This window comes from Rhinolophus ferrumequinum, chromosome 4, assembly GCF_004115265.2.
Source record: "Rhinolophus ferrumequinum isolate MPI-CBG mRhiFer1 chromosome 4, mRhiFer1_v1.p, whole genome shotgun sequence".
Taxonomy (NCBI): Eukaryota; Metazoa; Chordata; class Mammalia; order Chiroptera; family Rhinolophidae; genus Rhinolophus; species Rhinolophus ferrumequinum.
In genome coordinates, this window is record NC_046287.1 from 52,518,554 (window position 1) to 52,539,880 (window position 21,327).

At 37.7% G+C, this 21,327-nt stretch overlaps 1 protein-coding gene across 3 annotated transcripts in view; it reads left to right on the forward strand.

The window, feature by feature from the left end:
- MYO16 (myosin XVI) overlaps positions 1-21,327 on the forward strand; it is a 550,393-nt gene that overhangs the window by 384,411 nt on the left and 144,655 nt on the right. For all 3 annotated transcript variants that reach the window (XM_033105065.1, XM_033105062.1, XM_033105063.1), the window contains exon 23: positions 1,388-1,588. In XM_033105065.1, coding sequence (XP_032960956.1) covers positions 1,388-1,588 — 201 coding nt within the window. The remainder of the gene's footprint in view (positions 1-1,387; positions 1,589-21,327) is intronic.

Consider the following 21,327-nt stretch of genomic DNA (forward strand, 5'->3'; position numbering starts at 1 on the left):
ATTTTTTGTGTTGGTAAGAAGTGTCTCTCCAGGCGTTCTAGGTAATGTGCTGAGGTGGATGAACTTACTTTTAGCAGGCATTTCCAATTCTTTCATGGTGCCGTTTTCCACCTCATTGGTTCGTCCCTTTCCTTCCCAGGAGGCTATCGGTTCCTCATTCTAGAGATGGCCCTCCTCGTTGCCAGATGTCTCCGAAAGGGTCCCCTCTGACGTGTGTGCCTCCTCCTGGTGGAGGTCCTTCCCATGGCTGGTCCTTTCCACTTTCGTTCCCTGTGTGTGGTGCCCAGATGATCTCAACTTTTGCAGCTCTCAGAGAACTGTATACATTCTTGGAATTTTCTTTACTATGAGTGGGAGACTCTGAAAAACTTAAAAGTACAAAACTATTTATGACACAAAGAAATGACTTTCTACTGTCCAAATAAATGACATCATGAAAGGCTTTTCGTGGTAGGGTCAAAACACAAGCTGAAATTGCTATAATGGGTCACATAGATCTCTTCATTTTCTGAGAATTATTTTGATGGTATTCGCCCTTCGAGAAACACGCTGATTCGATATAAAGAATTAAGATATATGACAGAAAAATGTAATAAATAATATAAGTTATTTATTTGAAAACAGGTCAACAGAAATTCTTGCCTAGAAAAGAAAAGATAAGCAGCACAGCACTCAGTAACACGTTATTCAACTGATGCGTAAACCACATGAGCAGCACGGTGTTATCTGCCAGGGGGAGTACAGGCTCAGAGGCTGGGAAGTTCTTTAAGCAGTATTTTCCTTCACATGGCGTTAATTTTAAATTGTTGCCTCCTATATGACTTTATTTTCCTTGCTTATATTAATTTGAGCTGTACAAAGTTATAACTTGAAACTCTTTTTTTTCCCAAGTTTAAATATTGGACTATCATAGAGTTACGTCTACTTCCTGCTGACTGGAATTTTGTCACAATTTTTAAAACTTAACATCACTGTAGGTTTTCTTTTTTGATAAGTTACTTGTTCCACTATAAGTGTGAAGTTTTTGATTGGGTCATATAGGTCAAGAAAAAGGACAACATTCCTGTAGTCGGAAATTTTATTTTCTTATTGAGATGAGACTATACATTTTAGTAACACCAGTATTTTAGTGACATTAAAATACACTCTTGCATTTATTCATTTCTCTAATCAGTAAATACTTTTGAGGGACTATATTGCCTCAGAGTTTTGGCTAAGTGGTGAGCATACAACAGTGAGTAAAAATAGATGTGTATTAAAAGTAAAGACATTCATTTTCTGAGTGCTTTATATGAAATAATGAAAATCTAAATGAGCATGCATGAACAATAACAAAAACAATAAATTGAGTAATGAAAGGAAATAATTCTTTCCTCTTAACTTTCAGAAGCCATCTGGATTTCTCTCTTTATTGGATGAAGAAAGTGAAATGATTTGGTCAGTGGAACCAAATCTTCCCAAAAAGCTACAAAGTCTCCTAGAATCCTCAAATACAAATGCAGTGTATTCCCCCATGAAAGATGGGAATGGAAATGTCTCACTCAAAGATCAAGGCACAGCATTCACTATTATGCACTACGCAGGAAGGGTAAGTTAACAGTTAGTGGTGTAGTTTATTATATGCAGTTATGAACCAAAGGTTGTAAGGATAAGCTTTAAAGTTTTTGGTATTTTAGAGTTTATTACTGTGATAAATGAAAGCTGGGTGAACAGCCCATACAATTTTGCTTTTCTAAGCTATTTTCTTGAACCTGATAAGGACTTAGCATCTTTAGAATGTGGGTGATGAAGCATGCAGGACGATCCTTCTCATAATGTTTTGAGAATTATAACATAGTATGAGCAAAAGAGACCTGCGTTTAATACAAACAGCTCTCCTGTGAACTTTGGGACATTTTTGTAATCCAAACACACATCGAACATCTGAATGTACTTACCCTTAATACAAGTTTTGGTATTAAATTATTTTTCGTAAAGTATGCCAACCTACGAAAGGAAGCTACTCTCAGATCCCTCTAGATTCCCTAACCAGCTTTGTAAAGCGTGCTTCTTTAAAACCTTCAATGAAGCATTCTTACCTGTCTAAAAAATATCACACTCCTTAGGCTTACTAACTCCCATTAGGCTTCTTCAAGCTGATGCCTATATTGTTTATCTGTTTGTTTGTTTGTTTGTTATTTGGCTTTATTCATCTGTTACACTTCCCCTATACAAAACTTCTGTTCAGGTTATTTTTTCTAATCCACTCATTGTTTTCCTGCATCAGCCCCCTTAATCTCCCTCATGTTCAAGCTTGAAATATCCTTCTTGTTTTCTTCACAAAGTCAAAGTGTATCCATCTTGTAATACTTAAAACCATGTCCCACTTATCTTCAGTCCTGCTCCCATCTATAGTTAATGTCTTCTACATTGACTTTGTAGCCCTCAGGTATTTCCCGCCATTTGGCACTTAACCCACCAGATGTTTTCAGACAGGGTGGGGGATGAAGTGTTTCAGACAGGATGGGGGAAAAACATGTTATAGGATGGACTGGGAAAAAAGGAAACACAGCTAGCAGAATCCTCAAGCAAGAACTGCATTTGAGCAATAGCAGTGAAATGCAGGGGAGGCATTTATAAGGAAGAGGGACTGGGGACCGAGACTAACTGGAGGTGCAGAGCAAGAGAGGAGACGTAGACTGAAATGAGACTGAGGTTTCTCACCCCTCTGGATGGTTATGTTATGCCAATTAAGAGAGGAAATTCTGGAGAATGAGGCAGTTTGGAAGGAAAAGTATTTGGTGTTAGACGTTTCGAATTTGAAGTTTTAATGGAATTCCCAATTGGATGGTGACAATAGTTGACACTGGGATGAAGGAGGTTGGTTGTTTTTAGAAACACAGTCATATTTTTGGATATGTGTATCTTGATCATTTCACCCAAAACGAACATGGAGAAAATGGAGAAAAGAAGTTTGTAGGAAAGAGAAAAATCAAAGAAGCCTAGAGAAAGACAAGGAGGAGTCAAGAGGAAATGCATCTGGATAAAACAGTTATAACTTTGTGAGAAGTTATAGTAGAATGATGTCATATGATGGCTTGAGTAGTTCATGGATGTGGAGAGGAAGTCAGTGGAAGATTTTTTATGTAACAGTCAATAACTCTCCCGGAGTTAAGTCTTTTATATTTGAGAGATTCGTGTGTGTGTTACATGCCATTGAGTCTGTTCCGAATCCTGTTGACCCTGTGAGTGAGTGACATCCACGATGTCCTGTCCTCAGCGGCCCTGCTCAGCTCCTGTGGACTCATGCTTATAGTTTCTTTGATGGAATCAATCCATCTCATGTTTGCTCTTCCTCTTTTCCTGTTGCCTTCTATCTTTCTCATCAGCATTGTCTTTTCAAAAGACTCCTGCCTTCTCGTGATGGGGCTGAAGTAGGACAGCTTCAGTTTTGTCATTTTTGCCTCCAGCAATGTTTCAGGCTTAATTTGCTCTGGGACTCACTTGTTCCTCTTTCTGGTGGTGCAGGGTATGCGTAGAGCTCTTCTGCAACACCATTTTTCAAATCAATCTTTTTTTTTTTTTTCCCTAACAGCCTTCTTCACTGTCCAAATTTCTCATTTGTACATGGTAATTGGGAATATGAGAGTGTGGACACATCTTTTATGACACATCTTTTCTCTTGGTGATCATTCCTAATTCTTCCATTTAACCTTTACAAATTCTTGATAATAATAACAGTATTTTAGTCTTGTATTCGGATTTTTCAAACTTTATTTTCTTTATATTAAACACTTATTGAATTCATAGGGTTTAGTTGAGAAATTACAATAAGGTATAAACTAATGACTTTGGAAAATGATTTTTCTATAGGTTTCATAAGAGCTATTTTAAGTCACTATATACTTGAGACATCTTGTAAGTCTGTTTTTATTGTATTTTGGACAGGTATTAGATGTTCATTCAGTAAATGCTAGTTGTGTAAAATTGAATGGGATCAAGCTTTGGAATAATAATTTATTATATGTTTGATTTCAAAAATTATTCAGCAGTTAAGCACTTACTGAAATTTCAATTTCAATTGTTTTAAGCAAATTTGGGTAAAATAAACAATGCATAGTTTGAATGAATAAATGTATTTAACTGAGTTCTAATAGCAATAAAGCAAAGCAGAGAAAGCTGTTTGATTAGTTGCCACAAGCCCAAAACCCCGTGGAATCATGAATTTTCCTGTAAAAGCACCTTTATATTTTAAGCAGAATTTTCCATAATTGGAGTCAGTTGTGTGGTTTTATAAAAATCACTCATTTCACTGAGATGTACTAATGAGTCTTAGCCCAAGGACTCCCTAAGGACTCATTCACATGTTACAGTATAGATTATATGTACTTTGTGACACTATGTCAAGCCATATGCCATTCTAATAATCAGATGTAGGTACATGTACTTACATTTTGAGCTATTGCATTTTCAAGAAAAGCAGCACATTCTGCGTTTTATAAATCAAGAGGTGTAGCAATGAGCTAATTGGTTTAAAATAAGCAAGTGGGGTCTATTTTGGACAGTAAGTAGGTTGAGTATTTCTGAATAGCTCTTTGATGATAAAGTTGATCCCAAAAAAGAGTATTATGGCTCCGGGGTTCTTGGGCTGGTTTGTAGCTTCTTCTTTGGCCAGATGGATGAGCTAGAGTCTCTCTCTCTCTTAACACCACTTGCTCCTCTGTGACCGGTTTATCTGGTTTTGTTAGTGAAAACTCACTACATCTCATAGGAAGGATAATCATTACTACTGGTGATGATATTGACATCCAGCCCACCAGGATGCACCCGACCATCCTGCTCTGACTATAGGACCCTCCCATGCTTCTAAATCTTATTTGAAGCAGAGGCTCAGAGGCCCTTTTAGAAATGTTTAAGCAACATTATTTGCATTATAGCTGAAGATCTTCCCTAAACACATCTGAATTTTTCATTACTCATAGGAGCATGGTGTATTTTCTAATCTCCATTACAGAAATATTTTCAAGTAAATGGGAAGAGACTGTGCATGAAATATTAACAGGGTCTCATTAATGAACATGAATCTGCATTAAAGAAGGCTGTGAGTTGTGTTTTGTTGTTATTTGTTTTATCAAGTTTTAAATTATATAAGGGATTACCTGTTTTAGGAATTGCTCTTAAACATACTGGTGATGCATAAATAATGGATAAGCATTAAATTCAGAAGTGTGTCTAATTTTATTGATTTTTAAAATTAAGAATCTCAAAGAAAAGAAGAATTATTGTTTGGTAAAAGACATACGCTCTTAGGAAAGTTTGATTTCCATGAAGGTGATTCTGAACTAATTCTAATCAGGAATAGTATTTTGAAGTTCCTAAATGTTAACGTGAGAAAGGGGAACAGATTAGGAGATAGTAAGGCAAACTGAAGTAATAAAAATTAAATTAATGAAAATATAGGTCAGAATTAAAAGTTGTGAAATGTATAACACATACCTGACCCTCTTTGCGGTCTGCTTATAAGGTCTTTGTTGGAAAGCTGTTTATAGATAAATGTCCCATTCTATGATTGGCCTTGATGGTTTACATAAATCAAGTTGATGGTATTGTTCTTACCTAAGATGATGATGCATCTGTGTTTCATCCTCTTTCTCTCCCTAAATACATAGGATTACAGTGGGTTGAATGGTGCCCCTCCCCCAAAAAAGATATGTTCACATGCTCATCCCTAAAACCTGTGAATGGAATCTCATTTGGAAAAAGGTCTTTGCATATGTAATTAAGGGTCCTGAGATGAGGAGATCATCCTGGGTTAGTTGGGTTGCTATAAGTCCAATGACACGCATCCTTATAAGAGTAAGGCAAAGAGAGATTTAAGAGAGAAAAGGAGGCCATGTGGCCATGAGGCAGATACTGGAGTGATGCAGCCACAGGCCAAGAATATCTGGAGTCATCAGAAAATTGAAGAAACAAGGATGGAATATCCCTGTAGCCTCCAGAATAGTAGGAATGCCAGATTTCAGAGGCTGGCCTCCACAACAGTGAGATAATGAATTTGCCTTGTTTTGAGGCACTCAGTTTGTGGTTACTTGTTAAGCAGCCCTAGGAAACTAATACAAGCGTTCACTGGTTCAGCATTTACAGATTACAAGAGAAGTGAGTAGTTATCACTCATCACATTATAGAATTTCTGTACCACACTTGATTCATTTGAAAGTGATCCCTATATTTCTCCATTGCTATTTTTCTCGTATGCTTTTTTCTTACCTGGAATGCCCTCTTTCTTTCCAAACTTTATCCATCTTTCCAAGGATCAAGTTCTTGGCCTAATCCAAATTTCATTGATCTCTGCCCTCTCTGATCAGTAATGTCTGATGCTTTCATAGCATTTTTTTTTTAGTTTACAAATTGCTTCTGAGACATTTTCACCATAACCTTGTATATAAATGTTACTATATCAGTTTTTTAGTTAAGTAAGCCTTGGTGAAGTTCGGTGATTCAACAAAGGTTGTACAGCTACGTATGAGTCCTCTGAGGGTACCAGAACAAAGTCCCACACACTGGGTATCCTACAACAGCAGAAATTTAGTCCCTCACAGTTCTGCAGGCCAGAATCCAAGATCAGTTGTCAGCTGGGTTGGTTCCTTCTGCAGGCTCTGAGAGGAATCTGTTCCCAGCCACTCTTCTAGCTTCTGGTGGCTGCCAGCCATTGGCATTCCTTGGCTTACACAGAGCACCTCAATCTCTGCCTCCATTTTCACATGCTCTTCTCTCTATGTGTGTCCTCTCCTCTTCTTTAAGGATACAAATCATAGGATTTAAGGTCCACTGTTCCAATTTGACCTCATCTTAATTATTTCTGAAAAAATATTATTTCTAAATAAGGTCACGGTCTGTGGTTCCAGATGGACATGAATTTTGGGGGTAGATTGTGCAACCCACTACAGCCGAGTAGGACAAAACACCATGTCTCATTTTCCTCAAGTCCCATATGCTTTTCTCTTTCCACCACGGTATGTGGTGAAGTTTTTAAAGTGTTTATTGTCTGTAGCCATAGAATCCTTTTTGTGTAGTAGAAACAGAAGATGCACTCAGATACGGGGGTGGGGAGGAGGGGTTCTAGTACTAGGACTAGAGGACACTGGCTCTCAGTTGACATGTACGTGAAGTTTTTAATGAAGGAGAATATAACTATGAACCTCATAAACTTGTTCTGAAGGTTAAGTGAGCAAACAGTAAATACAAGTCCGATTATTTTGAGAAGTTGAATCAAATAGGTGAGTCATATCTCGCTAACAATAGGTTTCAATGCAGAAATGCTACCATACTAAGCAAAATTTGAACTCATCAATCACAGATGTTGAAGACCAGAAAAAATTTCGGCGATCTAATCAACTGTCAATATGCTCACAGGGAGAATACTAGGGACCCAGTTGATTTGCTCACATTATATTAGTAGTAAAATGTCCTTGATTAGTTAAAAACTGCATATTTGTTAATTCTTGTACATAGTAAATATGCTCACATTGCATAAAGCAATGTTTTATAAATCATTTTAGAATATTTATTTTTGTTTTTCACAATGTTATTAATGTCACTTCACCAGATGATAGGGAAGATGTAACCACCAGTTATATTATATTTCCTTGCTTTTCCTATCACACTTGAAAGACTTTAGCAGAAGATAAGCACAAAAACTTGAGATACTTCTCTGTCTATAGAAACTATATTCAAAGAGAAAACATTTAGGTCAATGTTTTAACTTATGTTAATGTGACATTCTGTTTTTCGCTGAATATACAGGGTTTTTTAATGATAAGAACTTCTACCCTGATTAAAGAGATTCTTGTAAAAAATTATGTTCTTTACCATTTAGCTTTATGACTAATATTTAATTGAGCATACAGGTACATGCAATTTTTCTGCAGATTTTAAAAGATCCTTTCAATATTATTTGCCTGAAGACAATTAAAGCACTGTCTGCAATTTATATACATTATCTGAGATGTAATTTTATGACAGAATAGCCCCCTTATATAATATGCTTGTAATCTGTCTTTCCGTGGGTAGATTTTGATTGTGTTCGTCAGGATTCCTTTCCCATCTCTGTAAACCACATCTCTGTGATGCAGTTGTAATCCCTGTATTGTTCATGTCTTTCCACAGGCCTTTATGGGAATTGTGTTACTAAAATGTGGCTGATAGTGAAGTGATGTGGGGAAAAGAATGATGTTACTGATTTTTGGCCAATCTATAACATACCAGATTTTATTTTTTTCCTTCTCCTTGGAAAGGATCTACCCCGATTGTTAAATAAATTAAGTTTGGAATGTATTTGTTTAGATTTACGCTGTTACCCAGATCTCTGAAAAATAGAGGTCTTTATCCCATTGTACTGTAGTACACTCTAGGTGACATACCGGTGAAAGCCAGCCTCTTTGTCCTTAGACATATTTACAAAACATGTATGCAAGGGAAATCGTGGCCTGTTTAATTTCCCAATTCTACCTGTTTCAGGGATACCTTCTGTAGCTCGTCAACTGGCCTTCACTACCTGAAATTTATGGGAGACACAGTGTGTCCAAGAGGACTCTGAAAGTGAACCTTTAAATCAAAAGAAAAAGGAGCCGGACTAATCAATAGGGAGGCTTCCATTTATTTCTCTTTCTTTTCTCCAGGCAGAATCCCCAGACATAACAATGAAACCTGTCTGGTGGAAGCCAAACTGATACTGTTAAAGGTTATTTGACAAGGATATTTGGACCCACACAGAGAGCTTAATTTACATCTCTATTTGTTCACCTCTTGGGCAGACCTTTAGAAAAGTAAAAATTAACTTCACTAATTTGTTACTTAAATCAATTTCACCTTTGGCATTCATTTTGGTAGGAGATTTGATAAATGTGTCCTTTTCCAGGGTTTGGTTAGGAAGAGAAAATGCAGCCTCTCATTTAGGGAATCTTACTCTTTTTTCATAGATTTAATCTGTTCTCTTCATGGGCTGACAGAAAAATATAAACAAGGAACTTTAGATTTCCTAGAATATTGATATCTTTTTGTTAGGTGATTGTTTTGTTTTTCTTTAAAAGGAACCAATGAGGCCTATTTGTAAATTTCAGATGTGTCAATTTCAATGCAATGTCCATATTTATATTCCAGATATCTAGGTAAAGACTTTTAACAATAATACTACATGTTCCTAATACCTTTTTTATTAGTATTTATCAACTTAAAGTGAATCAGAATGAAAACAAGTGAAACTATTAGATAAGATCACTTAATGGAAAAGTAAAAAATAGAAGCCTCTGCTTATAAATATTGATGCTATAGAGAGATCTATTTACTACTACACATGAAATCAAGACTCTTTTCAACAAACCTCAGATAGAAAGATGGAACCAGGCATGAAAAATTATCAGACCCATTTGTATTCGCTGAAAATGATCTTTTATTTCTTTTGCTAAAATTCAGTCTTTACATATGTTCTGATGCGATATACTCGTATTCTAGCGTGTATCTCAGAAGTTTTGCATTTTTATCATCTGTTAATCTAGAGCACTTCGTTTCTAGGGATTATATTTTGCATCATGTAAATAACATTGTGGAAAGAGGAATTATAAATTTGACTGATAAGTGAATTTTGATTTCATAAATATTGATGTTTCACAGAGTCATGTTTTATGTCTTTTCCCAGGAGTTTGCCTACAGTCCTGATTCAGTTTTGTCTGTGGGATGACTCCCAATTCTCCTATCGAACTATTTCTCCTGTGGGTTTCATACCTGTATATCTAGTTTTTAATATTTCTACTTGGGTGGCATCTTAAATTTAACATATGCAGAAGCTAAACTAGACTAAACTCCTTAGCCACCTCCCGAACCCCTCGCAACTCACTTCAAAAAGTAAATAAATAAATAAAACTGATTTTCCATATTGGCCCCAGTTTACAAACATTGGTAAAATCAGAAACGCAATTAATTACCAAACACAAACTACTCTCTCCCCTAGTTATCTCTCGAATCTAAAAACTTCCTTTCTTATCCCAGTACTCTAGTTCACATCACCCTCCTTACTCCCTCAGGTTACTTTAGTAGATGGTCTCCTAACACCAAATGAGGGAATAAGTAGTAAGCATCAATAAAGGACTGAATGGATATTTTTCCTTAAAGGCGTACTAACTACAACTATTTCATTTATCTTAGTGCTTGTCTGATAACACTGTTCAAAATTAAATGTGATTATTCTCATTCAACTTGTTAATAATAGACCTAAACTAGTGGCACTAATGAATGCTTTCTTTATCAATTGTTCATAAACCATTCTTTTAGAGATGTTTACCTTTTAGCTTACCTCTCCTTGGTAGAAGAATAAATTTTGCTCTCTCCTTAAAAAATCAGATTTTCCAGATCATTTTAACACTCTTGTTCTTCATGTACCTGGTAGTTGAACATGCTCAACTTGGCGGATGTGATCAGAATTCAATTTTACTTCTGGCTCACACTGCTTTTTAAAATATTTTCAGCAGGGACAGTCCTTTTCTTGTAACCAGATAAAAACTCAGGCAGCTCCAGTGATATTTTTCCAGTAATAGAAAGTTCTTTATTTGCTTTCATAGGAACTCACAGTCTCAATTCAGTAATCAAGAACTTCTAGGACATTATAATAATCAGAATGACACACATAACTGAAATTAAATCCCCTCATGAGTCAACCACAGAGGAGACGCTGTACAGGGACCTGGGGTGTCCTGTTTTCTTTCTTTTCTTGTGCTGACTTGTATTGTCACAGTATGGTTTCATGCACACTATGCCTTTCAATGTTCAGGGCTAACTCTCACCTGAGAGCTTTCACGTGTCCCTGAGACACTCCTTCCCTGGGAACCTTTGATGCCCTTCCCATGACCTAAGCAATGCTGATTTTCTTGGCTGACTGCTTCCGCAAGGCCCTGGTTTCTGGTATTCATACCACTCAGGCTCTCCTTCCTGGCCTCCATATTCCCAACCCCCACATGTCCCCTTGGGCAGGATGTAACATAGATTTGGCTTATGAACCAAATGAGGAAGCATACCCGTATCCTTTGTAGTCCATCAAAAACGTAATATATTCTGTGCCTCCACTTTTAAGAGCTGACACAGAACAGCCCATCCCCCTGCAGCAGGGGCTGTTTCTTTTCTCCATTGTCCTGCCCATTCCTGCTCTCATGCTTCTTGGTCGGGTCAAACCCCAATTTGCAATGTCTCCCCAACTAGTAAGACAATGTCAAGGTGAAGAAAGGTTCCCGTGAAGCTTCCTACCTCTTGGCTTAGGGGATGAGGGAAGAAATTATGTAAAAACAATTATAGCCAAACTTGCATGCTCTATACAGCAGTCACTATGGTGTATGTACTAAAATTAATATGACAGCAATAGATCAATAGACCCATAGATGGAGACAGAGAAGCCAAATGCAGTGGATGAATGGATGGATGGATGGATGGATGGATGATGGATAGATAGAAGGAGATACATGATAGATAGATGATAGATAGATAGATAGATAGATAGATAGATAGATAGACACAACATAAATCAAATATCAGTACTGCCAGAAACACATGTAAGTTACCTTTGCTGTAATCCAGGATATTCTGAAATGCCTATATCATCATTGAAATTGGTTTTGTTAGAGAAACTTTAACTTTTAGCACTTCAACCACATGGAAATACAGATTTGCATATCAGAAATACATTAATTATGTGATAATAGCATTAGCTGTTTGGTTTGTTCTTAGCATATTGCTTTACAATGTAGAGTGTACGTGCTGTAGAGAACGGTCTCATTCTAATGTAGTGTTTGATCTGGAAATCTTAATGTATAATCTCTTAGCTAGGTAAGAGTAAGAGGGAAGAAAAATTAAGGAATATGAAGTCTAAATAGTGAATGTAAGTGAGGCCACAAAAGCTGTCCTAAGACAATAACACTGTGGTTTTGCCACTCAGGCACTTTTTCTGTTTCCTGATTCTGGCCTGAATGAAGAATTGAAGAGTTGTAATATTTATGCTTCTAGCCTGGAGTGCAATGCTCTATTGTTTCCATTTCTTCTTTCTCTAACCTGTAAGGCCATGCATCCCTGCAAGTGTGCTGAGATCCATTCTGCTCTCTCCACATGATTCATTTCATAGGCTTAGATGGTATCTCCTTTCACACTCAGTCTTTCTAGAATGAATAGTTCTTATCACTTTGTCTGTCTTCATCCATCAGCCCTTATAGTCCCTGTGTCATTCTCTTTGCTTTCCTTTATACCTTCCAGAGCTTTGTTATCTTTCTTCAGGTGTTTCAAACAGTGATGAACACAGCATCTATCCCTGTTCATTTGCGAGCTGCAGAGCAGGGAGAAGCATCTGAGCTGTCAGCACCAAGGCAGGAGTAGACAAAAGAAGAAACTGGGAAGGGTGGAAGTTGGTCAGGAACTAGCCTGAAAAAGAACCAGTGCCAAATTTTCAAGAATATTACAGCGAATAGGTTACACAGAACAAGTTGAGGAGACAGACAGGGGACAGTGAGATGACCCAGAGATGTGTCCCCAGTGGAAGCAGCCACCTCCTCTAGGGCTGGAAAGAGGAAGGGCGGACATGGTACTATTGGCTCAGGAGCTAAGGACAGCTGGTAGGAGCCCAAACCAGACAGCCTGCCCCGGAAATACTGAGGCCATGAAGAGTGGGCTATGGAGTCAGGGAGGAGATTCGGCATTTGCTGGGGTGGAAAGGAATTACCAAGCTTCTATCCTCATGCAACCCGCCAGTCTTCTGCCAGCACTCCAGCCGCAGCCCTAACTGGAGGGCTAGGTTAGAGACCGGGGAGCAGACAAGGGCAGGCATTCATTGGAGAGCAAATGGTGGAAAAGGAAAAGGCGTTACTAAGCAGTGTGCAACAGACTCCAGTTCTTTTGAAAGTGCATGCTTAGACAAAAATAGATTAGATAGAAAGATAGATACACAGACAGATAGATAGATACATAGATACATAGATGGGAGGGAGGGAGGAAGAAAAGGAGGAAAGGAAAGGAAATAGGCTGTCTCTGGGAAAAGGAATTAGAGGTAAATTTTATTTCATTATTTTTAGTATTTTACAAATTTTATAAATGCATATGCATTATATTTTATAAAATATTTTTAAAAGATCGGTCCTAGCTGTTTTCCTTGATTTTTTCCAAACAGTCTTTTATACTGGATTCAGTGAAGATTATAGTTATTAACTTTTGCTGTTAGCCACCTCAAAGGCAATTTGAAAATCTACATAGATGGTATCCACTCATGCCCATTTACTATGTCCACATATAGCCAGTTCTCATCCCCTAAAACATACGTTTTATTGATGCGCTATGCTAATAAAGTCATTAAACTTTAGTGTGAACTGGTCCCAGTTCCACATTAAATTGGATAAATAAGAAACTGAGTTCAGAGAAATTGACTACTCATGCCCCCACAGTTAATGATCACAGCTGTGTACCACAGGGTTTTGTTTGTTTGTTTGTTTGTTTTTTGCTGATAGGTGGAAACTTGAATAAGTACTCTTCTTCATAACTCTTGGTCCATTGCCTCTTCTACTCTAACATACTTTTATTCATTTTATTTTCCTCAAACTTCCAGCACTGTATATGGCAATCTGGGTTGTTTGAAAAATAATGGCTTCTATTGCTATGGTCTTAGATAAAAGTATTTGAAAATTCTCTGTAGCTCTTTGCAAAATGCTAACTCTCCGAAGAAAAGTTTAGCCTGAGTATAATCATAATGTAGTCTCATTTTAAACTTATCAGCAATTTAAAAGTATGTCAATATCTGCTCTAATAGTTGTTTTGTACCTAAAATGCCCAAAAAGCGTTTATCCTCTGCAAACTCTGTCTCTGGGCTCCCTTATTCCCTGCCAGCATCACATAGGAGGACAAAATTCACAGAGCATCGTAAATCACTAGTACCTGGAGCCGTGATTCTGAAACTTGAGTGTGCACCAGAATCCAATGGGGAACATATTAAAAATGCAGGTTCCTTGGCTCCAGTCCTATAAATGATGATTAAAGAGGTCTGGGTGAGGTATAAAGTATGTGCACGTTTATTAAGCACCAGAAAATGTTCTCCTATAGGTAATCTGTGAGGCATATTTTCAGAAACACTGAAGGTATTATTAGACACAGAGTTGGTGATCCGTTTAACACACATCCCACCACCTCACACCACCCTCTTGCTATATGCCGGGTACCCGGAGGGGCTGAGACTGCAGACAGAAAGAACACACTGAGTCCCAGCTCTGGCACACAGCAGCGCCTTCTTTATCGAGGTCAAATAAGCCAGCTGCTCTTGCTTTCAATTCAGGGAATTAAAATCAGCAATGGTGGAGAGAGTTGTTTCCGTGGAGCTCTCTCACCTTCGGATTTCAGTTTCCTTGGTGATTAGCCAAGCGTGAGCCTGACAGTCTTCATGTAGAAAGAAAATGCATGTGGTTTGGCATTTCCTAACACTTCTCTTTGTGGACCCAGGAAGTGAGGTATCTTGCTGAATTGTGATTCACAGCCATGGTGAAAGTTTTATACTCTGCTTTTCATATATAGCTAACATAATTTCTCTTTTAATTATATTTATTTCAGCACTGGAGTGTTACAGCAAGTACTTCCCAAAAAGCGGCATACTGCTGTGCTCCCTAGTTTATATTGCACTCCTCATTTGGCATCCACACTGAAGCATTTAGATGAGCATTGCTAACTGCTGAAACATAAGCAAAATGCTGAATTTCCTTTGGAGTCATTTTATTGAACAGAATCATTCCAAAGGAAATCTTTGAATAAGTGACAATTTCCTTAAAGATTTGTATTGGGCTATATGAATATAAATTTTTGTATTACATGCATGAGGGACACTGTCACTTATAGCATGAATCCTATCTTCCAAACCTTAAGAGAAAAAAAAAATAAAGTCTGAGTTTCAGTTATGTAAAGATAGAGGGGAAAAGGAAAGCATCTAACCTGGCCTCTATCTTTTGTGACTTTCATGTTTTTCTCCTTTCATCCCCCCAAATAACAAAACAGCCAGAAAAGGAAGGGTAGGGCTGAGAGTAGAGCAGCTGTCCCGAGTGACCTAGAAAAGCCTCTGCCTAAAACCTTCGTCCCACTGTTCCAGCGACACCCGTTATGTCCCTCCAGACTGGCACAGCTGAGAGGACAAACCTTTATCTATTCTTGTGACATCGCAGACTCACAAAGCTATAGGTGACTTCTAGGATGGATTGAGTTCCTCCTTGGTGGTTTCCCTTTAATAGAAATTCCTCTGTCCATTTATCTAGGCTTTCAGGCTCACTTCCCTTTGAATAGCCCAGGAACTCGGTGGCTTTGTCCCACTAAGTTCTGCATCTGCCATGGTTTCTATTTTGTGTAGTTATTGCCCCCCTGCCTCCTAGAGCCCACTAGCCTCAGGGAGGTCCAGATGCTGAGGTGTAGCTGGCTGATGAATGGAATGTGGTGACCTTTCAGGGAGACTTGTTTTATTTGGAAACAATTCCTTCATAAAGTAATGAATGCATTTTGGCTGATTAATACTCAGGTACAGGATGAGAGTCTCCTTTTTGGAGAGGCAACCCATTTAGCAGCCTCAAAATAGATGGCATACATGACTCATTGAGTCCTTCTCAAGTCAGTAGGGTAAAAACCTTCTAGAGTAGGTCTGCGTGGAAGGGGACCTCTCAGAGGAGGCCTGGTGGGGGCTCATGACTTTCACTCAAAGGTCACCTGGGCACAGCCCCCCTTTCTCCACACCTAGTCACAGGAGGCCACTTAGGAAGCAGTAAAGAAGCACATCAGTCGCTCCCAGCTGTTCACCCTGCAGCCAGGAAAGTGTGACTGGAGGCCCAGCAGAGACCCAGAACTCCTACCCTTGCCCAGCAGTAATGAGAATTCCCTCTTTTATGTCAGAGAAGGTTGAATGGGGAACCTAGACTTCCCCACGTGGCAGTAATGAGGTCTGTCTCCCCTTCCCTGTTGAGTGGTATCAGGGAGCCAGCAAAAACAAAAGGTTCATTTAGAAACTTCAACATCCTCTTATGGACAAGGGATAGAAAAATCTATGTAGGAAATCAGCAGGGATATGGAAGAACTCAGCAACACTGTCAACCAACAGAATCTACAGAACACTTAAAACCAACAAAAACAGAATATTCTTTTCGGGTACCCAGAGAACATATATCGAAAAAGACCAGCTACTGGACCATAAATCAAAACTAAACAAAATTAGAAGGATTGAAATTATACAGAGTGACTTGCCTACCACAATGGAATTGAACTAGAAATCAACAACAGAAACGTAACACAAAGTCTCCAAATACTTGGAAACTAAACAATACCCTTCTGTATAATCCATGGATGAAAAAAGAAGCCTCAAGGGAATTCAAAAAAATATGGTGAACGAAATGAAAATTAAAATACAACATATCAAATCTGTGAGACACAGCTAAAACACTCCTGAAAGGAAAATTTATAACACTATATCCATATATTAAAAAATAGGAGTGTTTCAAATAGTCTAAGCTCCCACCTCAAGAACCTAGAAAAAGAAGAGCAAAATAAAACCAAACCAAACAAACAGAAGGCAATAACGAAGAGAAAAAATCAATAGAATTGAAAAAATAGAGAAAAATCAATAAAATCAAAGAGCTGGTTCTTTTAAAATAACCATAAAAATGACAAACCTTTAATAAGAATGACAAAGAAAAAAAAAGAAAAGACACAAATTACTAATATCAGGAATAAAACAGGAAATATCACTATAGACTACAAACCCTGAAGATATCAAAGAGATCAGAAGGGAATTCTACAACTAGCTATTATATAAAAATTTAACAGTTCAGATTAAATGGAACAATTCCTCAAAAAATACAAACTACCTCAGTTTACCCAATATGAACCAGATAATTTGAATAGCCCTATAACTATAAAGGAAATGAATTTGTGATTTAACTCTCACCAAAAGAAAAACTCCAGTCCCCGATGGTTTCCCTGGAGAATCCTACCAAATATTTAGAGTAAAATTAACACTAACTTTACATAATCTTTTCTACAAATTGGAAATGAGAATACTTCGTAATTTTATGAAGCTAGTGTTACCCTGATATCAAAACCAGATGAACACCGTATATGCACACACAAAAGAAAACTGAAGATCAGTATCCCTCATGAATACAGATGCAAAAATACTTTTAAATATTAGCAAACATAATTCAATTATATGTAAAAAGAATTATTCACGATGAATAATTCATTTTCTTTCCTGGGGATGGAAAGCTGGTTCAATGTTTGAAAATCAATCCAGGTAATCCACCACATTAACAGGCTAAAGAAGAAAAAAAATCACATAAGCATATCAATTGATGCAGAAAAAGCATTTGATAAAATTCAACATCCGTTCATGATAAAAACACTCAAAAAAATAGGAATAGAGGGGACAGCCTCAATTTGATAAAGAGCATCTATAAAAATCCAACAGTCAACATTATATTCAATGTAAGAAGACAATGTTTTACTCATAAGATCAGAAGCAAGGCAAGGATGTCTGCTCTCACTACTGTTGGTATTAAACACAGTGCTGGAATACGGCTATACGGCTATAGTGCTATACGGCAATAAATGAAATAAAAGGCAGACATACTGGAAAGGAAGAAATAAATCTGTATTTGTAGATGACGTGATTGTCTATGTGTAAAATCTCAAGAAATCTACCAGGAAAAGAGAAAAGGCAAAACTCATCTAATAAATGAGCTCATCAGGATCACAAGATACAGCATGCGGTAGACATAAAGTAATCACTTGTATTTCTATATACTAGCAATGGGCACTAAATTAAAAATGCAATAACATTTATGATCTCTCGTAAAAATGCAAAGGTATAAATCTAATAAAACAGAGGATCTGTATGCTGAAAACCACAAAATGCTGATGAAAAAAATCAAAGATCTAAGTAAAAGTAGATCCATGTCATGTTTATGGATTAGAACACAACACAATAAATAGACAATGTGCTAATAATCAATATAGTAATAGTTCTCCCCAAATTGCTGCACAAGTTTAATGTAATTCCTATCAAAATCACAGTGAAATTATGGTTCGATATAGACAATATCATTCTAAAACATATGTGGAAAGGGGAAGAAATTAGAATAGTTAAAACAATTTTTATAAGGAAGGTAATGTGGGAGGAATTAGTCTACTTAATTTAAAGTCTTTTTATAAAGCTTCAGTAATCAAGACAGAGGTGAAAGGAGAGACACGCAGATGGATGGAAGAGGTTAAAGAACCCAGATATAGGCTCATACCAGTATGTTCAACTGATTTTGGGGAGGGGAATGTGCCCATAAACTGGCAACATGGGGGACCCCTGTGGTGATGTGCCTGACCCATGAGGTGACTGAACCTTCACCGCATTAATGCCGTTATCCTGGTTGTGATGATTCTGTAGGATGTTATCACTGGAGGGGACTCGGTCAAGGGTCCACAGGATCTCTCTGTATTATTTCTTACAACTATGTGCGCATCTGAAATTGTCTGAAAATGAAAACTTTAATTAAAAATATTTAAAGGTGATGGGAGCAAGTTATATATGAGCATAAATGGGCATGAGTAAATATTATTATTTATATTTTTAAATTACCTTTGACAAGGCCAATATGAAACTTCATTAAATTCGAGAAATTATCAACTTATCATGACAGAAAGACAAAATTTGGAATCAGATTGTATTTTATCTTTAAAATGAGAAAAAAAAACACTGCACATATGTGTGAGTGATGTGCATGTATTTCTAAGCTTCGTCCACTGAAAACCCCTGGAAACATTGACTAACCCAATAACAATATATTATTTTGCACCTCTAGGGTCCAGATAGTGATTTATAATTTCAATTTTTTCATTAAAATATATAAATGCTCCTTGAGGAACCACTTGATTCCAGATTTGGGACCAGGGAAAAGAGGACATTATTTGGAATATGTGTTGGTATTCCACTAATGCCAATTTTATGGAACACATTCTCAGTCATTTGCATTATTATATTAATTATGATAAAATAACTAAACTATTTGAGTGTCTAATACTTGTGTTGAGCTTTCAACTCAAACCCTGTCAATACTGATGTCGTCCATGTCTTATCAATAGGGTCAGAAGCTCTTAAGCTTGGAGGGCCCCTGCAGAATGTTATTTAACACATGAAGAAAGACTCAAAGAGCTAAAGTAGTTTGCTTATTATCACAAAAGTAATTAAGGTCACCTGCTTCATGGTTTAGTAATTTTATACAAAGTAAAACTTTTTGCTAAACTCCCTGCTTCCTACCGGCATCAGACTGCCCTCATTGAATGTTTGCACTTGTATATATATGTTAAATATCTTTCTCTAGGTAACTTGGCCAGTTGGAATCTCCAAATGGGAAGTTCTGAACTTTAGTTTTAATGGTAGACTTTCAGATTTTTCTTTAAATATCCAAGTGCAACCAGGGTGCCATTTATGAGAACTTTCCAAAGCACATGATATGTATAACGAAAGACTCATCAGCATAATCTTAAATTAAAAAGACCAGCACGATGTTAAGCTATATTTGGTCACAAGACAACAAAACCTTTTTGTTCATTTCACCAAATACAGAGGGTGCCAACAAAAATGTATACACATTTTAAGCAAGGAAAAAAACTATTAAAATTGTAATACTCAATATATACCAATAACAAAAGATGAATACAAGTCACGTATGACTTCTGCAGTTACAAGAGGTGCTCACAGTGGTTACCATCAGCATCCAGACACTTCTGATTATGGCGAACTACTGCTTGAGCAACGCTGACCAAAGTGTCCACTTGTATACATTTTTTTTTGACACCCCTGGTATTTATTGAATATGTCTATTGGGCAAGTCATTTGGCTAGATCCTGTAGGGAGGCAAAGCTGAACATACCATGGCCACTGCCCCCAAGCTACAGTAGCAATTTGACTGCAGGAATTAGGAGTGGCCATCACAAAACAGGGCGATAACAGCATCAAAGGCAGACAAGGAATGTGTTTAGAGAAAATCAGGTAGTTCAAGGTGCAGTGTGAGTGTGTGTGTGTGTGTGTGTGTGTGTGTGTGTGTGTGTTCAGAACCAGCAGATTCCCCTGAAAAGAATACATTAAAATTATAGACTGGAGCCATATAGAGAACTCTTCGCTACAGGATCAGCTCTGGGACATTAAATGATATGCCAGAGTCCACATAGATTCAAAGCGGCTTAGAAGGACGTGGTCTGATTTCTGTTTTGTGGTTTCACTGGGTACTGCTGTCTCTAATGTAGAAAGATGTAGAGAAGACAAACATCTAGATTAAGGGTTCTCGACACCAATACTATGGTCATTTGGGGCAGATAATTCTTCACTGTGGAGCTGTGCAGTACACTGTGGGATGTTTAGTAGCATCTGTACCCACCCACCTCCTCACTTGTGACAAACATAAATGTCTCCAGACACTGGCAGGTATCCCCTGGGGTCACCATCAGCCCTGCTTGAGAACCACTATGCTAGATTATATTAAATTGCTCATATTCAACAGTGTATAATATGTGACTTAATACATAGCTCACATTTTAATATGGGTAAGCCATGTTGTGGTGCAAGAGCAAACTGAATAATTTGGTTATGATTTAAGAACATCTGAAAGTTATTTAGTTTCTTGGCATTGCCTCAGCTCAACCAGTCTTCTGATCCAAATTCACATTAGAAACATCTGAAAATCTGTAGGATGTCTTGGGATTTCTATGCCATTTAGGCTTTTGTGACAGTAAAGAATAAAAATTCAGTAAGACTTTATTGTAAGATGACTTGGTCAGGTACTGGAATTCAAACGACGTTTAGGAATCCAGGTTTATTAGGGATTATCTGGCCCTTTTCTAGGTTCCTCTCACTAGCCACTTAGCCTCTTTCTCATAGATTCTTTCTCTGTTTAGTCCCCTCTTGCTGCCAATGAGACAGTCCTCTCTGGACTGTTTAGTTAAAATTTGCAAAGGAGTGATTATTGCCTTTATTGTTCTGACCGCCCATACTTCTTCATGGGGAATGTATGGTGAAGAGGTGTTAGTCATTGGTCAGCTGCCTCCCTGGGTTCAGTCCTGCCCCACCCAGGGCAAACGACAGCCTGTTACACCGGACCATGGTGCCCTGCCCAAACATGTTTCCACAAGAAGCAGAAGCAGCTGTTGAAACCCATAAGCCTTATAGTGGATGGGACTTCTCAGGACCACACTGGAATTCACATTTAGCTGAGAGTGGGAGAGGCAGTAAAACCGTGTCTCTCTTCAAAGATCCCAGGCCAGGCT